The sequence below is a fragment of the Salmo trutta genome, chromosome 1 (assembly GCF_901001165.1).
Source record: "Salmo trutta chromosome 1, fSalTru1.1, whole genome shotgun sequence".
NCBI classification, from domain to species: domain Eukaryota; kingdom Metazoa; phylum Chordata; class Actinopteri; order Salmoniformes; family Salmonidae; genus Salmo; species Salmo trutta.
The window spans coordinates 12155421-12161420 of record NC_042957.1 but is presented as its reverse complement, the minus strand read 5'-3'; the positions used below and the strand labels follow the sequence as shown (position 1 = coordinate 12161420).

General features: G+C 44.7%; 1 protein-coding gene across 1 annotated transcript in view; it reads right to left on the bottom strand.

The window, feature by feature from the left end:
- Positions 1-1445: 1445 nt before the first annotated feature.
- LOC115162214 (leucine-rich repeat and fibronectin type-III domain-containing protein 2-like) overlaps positions 1446-6000 on the bottom strand; it is a 131578-nt gene continuing 127023 nt past the window's right edge. Inside the window, exon 5 of the mRNA XM_029713345.1 lies at positions 1446-3931. Within this exon, the coding sequence (XP_029569205.1) occupies positions 2908-3931 (1024 nt within the window). The 3' untranslated portion in view covers positions 1446-2907. The remainder of the gene's footprint in view (positions 3932-6000) is intronic.

The window sequence follows — 6000 nt, the reverse complement described above, 5'->3', positions numbered from 1 at the left end:
GTGACTGGTGTTTTGCGGGTACTATTTAATGAAGCCGCCAGTTGAGGACTTGTGAGGCGTCAGTTTCTCAAACTAGACACTCTAATGTACTTGTCCTCTTGCTCAGTTGTGCACCGGGGCCTCCCACTCCTCTTTCTATTCTGGTTAGAGACAGTTTGCGCTGTTCTGTGAAGGGAGTAGTACACAGAGTTGTATGAGATCTTCAGTTTCTTGGCAATTTCTTGCATGGAATAGCCTTCATTTCTCAGAACAAGAAAATACTGACGAGGTTCAGCAGAAAGGTTTTTGTTTCTGGCTATTTTGAGCCTGTAATTAAACCCACAAATGCTGATGCTCCAGATACTCAACTAGTCTAAAAAAGGCCAGTTTTATTGCTTCTTTAATCAGAACGACAGTTTTCAGCTGTGCTAACATAATTGCAAAAGGGTTTTCCAATGATCAATTAGACTTTTAAAATGATAAACTTGGATTAGCTAAAACAATGTTCCATTGGAACACAGGAGTGATGTTGGCTAATAATGGGCCTCTACGCAGATATATGTAGATATTCCATAAAAAATCAGCCGTTTCCAGCTACAATAGTCATTTACAACATTAACAATGTCTACACTGTATTTCTGATCAATTTTATATTATTTTAATGAACAACAAATTAGATTTTCTTTCAAAAACAAGGACATTTCTAAGTGACCCCAAACTTTTCAATGGTAGTGTACATGAAAAAGTAAAAATGTTCCTTGGAATTGGAGAAGGATGCTTGTCTCTCAAAGATTAAGCATGTTGAGCTGCAGTTTTTCTGAGGGCTTAATCTTTCTGTGCAAGAGAGGGTAAACTCCTGCTGGTTGTTAGCTCTATACTGGGTTAATTGATTTGGAGGCCAACAGGGGCCATGTTCTTTTGCTGAAACTAATTATAGGACTCCCCTCTAATGAACCTTTTATGTGACATCACGATAACAGTTACATTTTCACTTAAGACCTTACCCATTTCACATTGCTATCGTAAAAAAAATATTTCATGGTTTTGAGGATGAATTGTTTGCTCGCTTTATACATGAATACAACTTGATAGGAACCAGATATGGCATTATTTAATGGAGCCTCAAATAAACATTCTGTATACAAAGTTAAAATATTCAAATACAGTGGTTTCATGAAATCATTTCATATATAAATTTTTTATGATTAACTAAATTGCCTATATAAAGTGTACATATATATATATATATATATACATACAGTACCATTCAGTCAGAATGGGTTATATATATATATATATATATATATATACAGTACCATTCAGTCAGAATGGGTTAAGAAACAAAATGGTTCTGCAGATATTAAAAAATGCGGATGGATATACGGTCAGGTCCATAATTATTGGCACCCTTGTTAAAGAGGAACAAAAAAGGCTGTATAAAATAAATAATACAAACTGCATGCTACTTTTTTTTTTTTAAATCATATTATTTTACACTCAGGGAAAGGGCTTTTGTTTAATAAGTAATAAAACAAATCTAAGAAAGATAGGGATTAAATGTATTGTCACCCCTGTTTTTAGTACTACAGCACCCTCCCTTGCGAGGATAACAGCACTGAGCCTTTTTCTCAAATGTTTTATGAGATTGGAGAACACATTGGGAGAGATCTTAGATCGTTCCTCCATACAGAATCTTTCCAGATCCTTGACATCCTTCGTCTGCGCTTATAGACTGCGCTTTTCAATTCAAACCGCAGGTTTTCAATGGGGTTCAAGTGGAGGCTGAGATGGCCATTGCAAAATGTTGATTTTGTGGACAATAAACAATTTCTTTGTAGATTTTGATGTTTTGCTGGAAGATCCAGTTATGTCAAAGTGTCAGCCTCCTGGCAGAGGGAACCAGGTTTTTGGCTACAATCTTCTGGTATTTGGTAAAGTTCACGATGCCGTTGACCTTAACAAGGGCCAAAGGACCAGTGGATACAAAATAGCCCCATAACATCAAAGATGCATCATCTTATTTTACCTGAGGTATGAGGTATTTTTATGCATATGCTTCAGTTTTCGACACCAAACCCACCACTGGTGTACGTAACCAAAGAGCTCTATTTTGATGTCACCTCTTTCTCTGAGCAAATGTATTAGTACAAAATAATATAATGTCCTTTTTTTGCATACAATATAGCTCAGTATTTGTATTATTTATTTTGTGCAGTCTTTTTAGTTCATCTTTATCAAGGGTGCCAATCATTTTGGACCTGACAGTATATTGAGGTTTTTCATTATGCAAATATTGAAGTCAGAGCCCCGTCGTGTTCAGAGGGGAAAAACAGTATTAGACAATGTGTGTTTGATCAGCAAAATAAAACATGTAAAAACATTAAATTCATTACATATTTCATATTCACTTACAGCAGTATTAGTCCAGGGCCATGCATGGCCCATCATCTCAGCAACAGTAACAAGAGGGACTTTCACTGTTATGCCATTTTACAAGTCAACAAATACAGTGATTTGTTTCACGTTCCTTGTGTCAGAGAAACATGGCTCTCCTTAGGAACATCAGGCCTGCTTCCCATTTCCTAGGTTTCATTGCATGCCTTACTTGTAGTTTGTAGTTGACCATTACTGTGCATTCCCCCTCCCCATGTAGAGAACACACACATACAAACACAAAACAACCTCACTCCACGAATCAGCTCCATCCACCAAGCGTCATTAGCCGACTTACCCACTTGGGGGAACTTTGTACATATCTGTCACAACAATGGAGGATCCACAATAGATTAACATGAATGAATTCCATGCAGGACGAGGAGGGAGGAGGCATGGACTTCTCCTCCAGCCTGGAGGTCTATCAGAACTGAGGCGTATTGCTATCTCTCTGGGGCAGTGTTTTAGAAGACACAAAGCAAGTCCTCATCTCTCCTAGACGGTACTCTCCATGACCCACTCTTGGCTGTCGAAGGTCCCCTTGCTCCCCCCCAAATCCCCTTCCTCGTCACACTGTAGCAGCATGCCGTTCACAGACAGGCTCCTCTTAGTCCAGATGTTGCTGATGCGCCGCGGGTAACTGCACACCGGCGTGGTGGCAGTGGAGGTGCTAGAGGCCATCGCTTGGTCTCTTTGTTGATCTGTATCCATACAGTCCCCCATGTCAAACGACTGGCTCCTTTTTGGTTTGGAGTCATGAGACAGCATGAGCAGCCGGCTCAGCCGCGAGTCCATTGTCCGGCCCAGCAGGGGCTCTCTGTCCGTGTGGGGCCTATCGCCACCCGCCACCGGAGTGCTACTGCTGGATGAGGGCTCCCCCAGGTCTCCCCTGCCCTGGGCCCCCCGGAGCTCTAGGGAGTTGAAGGCCCCCAGCAGGTGATCCAGGTTTGCCCTGGGCTTAGAGGGGGCAGCCTGCCTCCACATAATGGCCAGGGTGCTGTTGGGGCTGTAGGAACCCTCCCCGACCACCGAGTCCCCCGACGAGGATGAGGACGAGGTGCTCTGGAGGGAACCACATTTAAACTCCACCACCTCATCCTGGAGGGTCACTTTGGCCTTTGGTTTGGGCAGGGGAAGGGGCACGCCGTTCTGTCCCAGCCGGCCCCCATTGTTCTGTGAGTGGGTGTCACTAACGCTGGTCAGCTTGCCGCTCCCCCCGATGCCACCCCCCTCATGATCGGTGGCCTTGTAGCGCACCATCAGGATAACGATGAAGACGAGTAGCGTCGCCACGATGATGCCACCCACCACCAGGATCATGGTGCCCCCCAGAAACTGGCTGTGGAGAGACTGGCACTGTGTGTAGTCATCGCGGGTAAAGAACTGGGCACAGCCCACCACGTTGGTGGCCGTCAGGGTGGTGGCGGTGTCGTCCCAGGCGGCCAGGACACACAAATCGTACTTGGTCCCCGACACCAGGTTGGTCACCAGGAAGGCTTGGCTGGAGGCTGGGATCATCCTATAGAAACGGAGAGGAAGAGTTAAACATGGTGATGACTGAGTCGAGTCAGCATAATCATTGTTGGACATCTGTGAAAACCTGGGAAAGTCAGCTGTGAAAACCTACTACATTTGATACAATTTAATTGATTTGGAGGATAATGCTATTATTAACATGCATCTTTCTTAACACCATACATTTCATATCAATACAAAACTGTGCTTGAGTGTTCTTTATGTCATTTCCACTGAAAGAAAAGCAGGGCTTCTGTGTTCTTAAGTTCATTCCTGAGGAGTTGTCCAGTGTTAAGTCTCTTTGTGGTTGAGGTTCTAGTCTAACAGACAGACAGCTGTAATTGGCTTTATCTCTCTAAACCATCTGTCCTGCTGCAGCAAACAGACGCTCTACCCCATGTCTGAGCCATGGAGATGTGAGAAGAATAAATAACCAGAACACAGAGGGAAAGAGTGAAAAAAGAGGGAAAGAGAGGGAAAAGGAGAAGATTGAAAGGCTTCTGTAACAGCTAGAGCCTCACATACCTATGTTGCTCAGGCGAGTCTTAGTCTGCTTATAAGGCAGGAACCTGTCTGAGAACATGACGAGGTATGTCCAGGGAACTGGCTCGGAGCTGTTCGACAACATCAATCATTCAGTCACAGTAGCTGGCCATGCACACCCATGTAGTATGCTGGAAATAAACACCCATGTGATAAGCTGGCCATCAACACCCATGTGATAAACTGGCCATAAAGACCCAGTGATATATGACCATATGATAATAACTATAACCAATGATGCCATACCTTTTCTTGCACATTGTTCTGTGTGTTCTGATAACTCACTCCACACTAATACTGTAGCAAAAGATGCAAAATAATGCAAAAAAAACTAAAACAGGAAACGCCCGTGTCCAGGTCTGTTCAACGCTGGTCCGACCAATCTGATCCACGCTTCAAGATTGCTGCGATCACATGGACTGGGATATGTTCCAGATAGTGTCGAACAACAACATTGATTATACGCTGATTTGGTGAGTGAGTTTATTAGCAAGTGCACCGGTGATGTTGTACCCACAGCGACTATTAAAACCTTCCCCAACCAGAAACCGTGGATTGATGGCAGCATTCGCAATCACGGACTACAAAAAGAAAACCAGCCCCGTCGCGGACCACAATGTCTTGCTCCCAGACAAACTAAACAGCTTCTTTGCTCGCTTTGAGGACAATACAGTGCCACCGACACGGCCCGCTACCAAAACCTGCGGGCTCTCCTTCACTGTAGCCAACGTGAGTAAAACATTTAAACGTGTTGACCCTTGCAAGGCTGCCGGTCCAGACGACATCCCAAGCCGCGTCCTCAGAGCATGCGCAGACCAGCTGGCTGGTGTGTTAACGGACATATTCAATCAATCCCTATCCCAGTCTGCTGTTCCCACATGCTTCAAGAGGGCCACCATTGTTCCTGTTCCCAAGAATGCTAAGGTAACTGAGCTAAACGACTATTGCCCCGTAGCACTCACTTCCGTCATCATGAAGTGCTTTGAGAGACTAGTCAAGGATCATATCACCTCCACCCTACCTGACAGCCTAGACACACTCCAATTTGCTTACTACCCCAATAGGTCTACAGACAACGCAATCGCAAACACGATGCACACTGCCCTAACCCATCTGGACAAGAGGAATACCTATGTAAGAATGCTGTTCATCGACTACAGCTCAGCATTTAACACCATAGTACCCTCCAAACTCGTCATTAAGCTCGAGACCCTGGGTCTCGACCCCGCCCTGTGCAACTGGGTCCTGGACTTTCTGACGGGACGCCCCAGGTGGTGAGGGTAGGAAACAACATATCCACCCCGCTGATCCTCAACACTGGGGCCCCACAAGAGTGCGTTCTCAGCCCTCTCCTGTACTCCCTGTTCACCCATGACTGCATGGCCATGCACGCCTCCAACTCAATCATCAAGTTTGCAGATGACACTACAGTGGTAGGCTTTATTACCAACAACAGCGAGATGGCCTACAGGGAGGAGGTGAGGGCCCTCGGAGTGTGGTGTCAGGAAAATAACCTCACACTCAATGTCA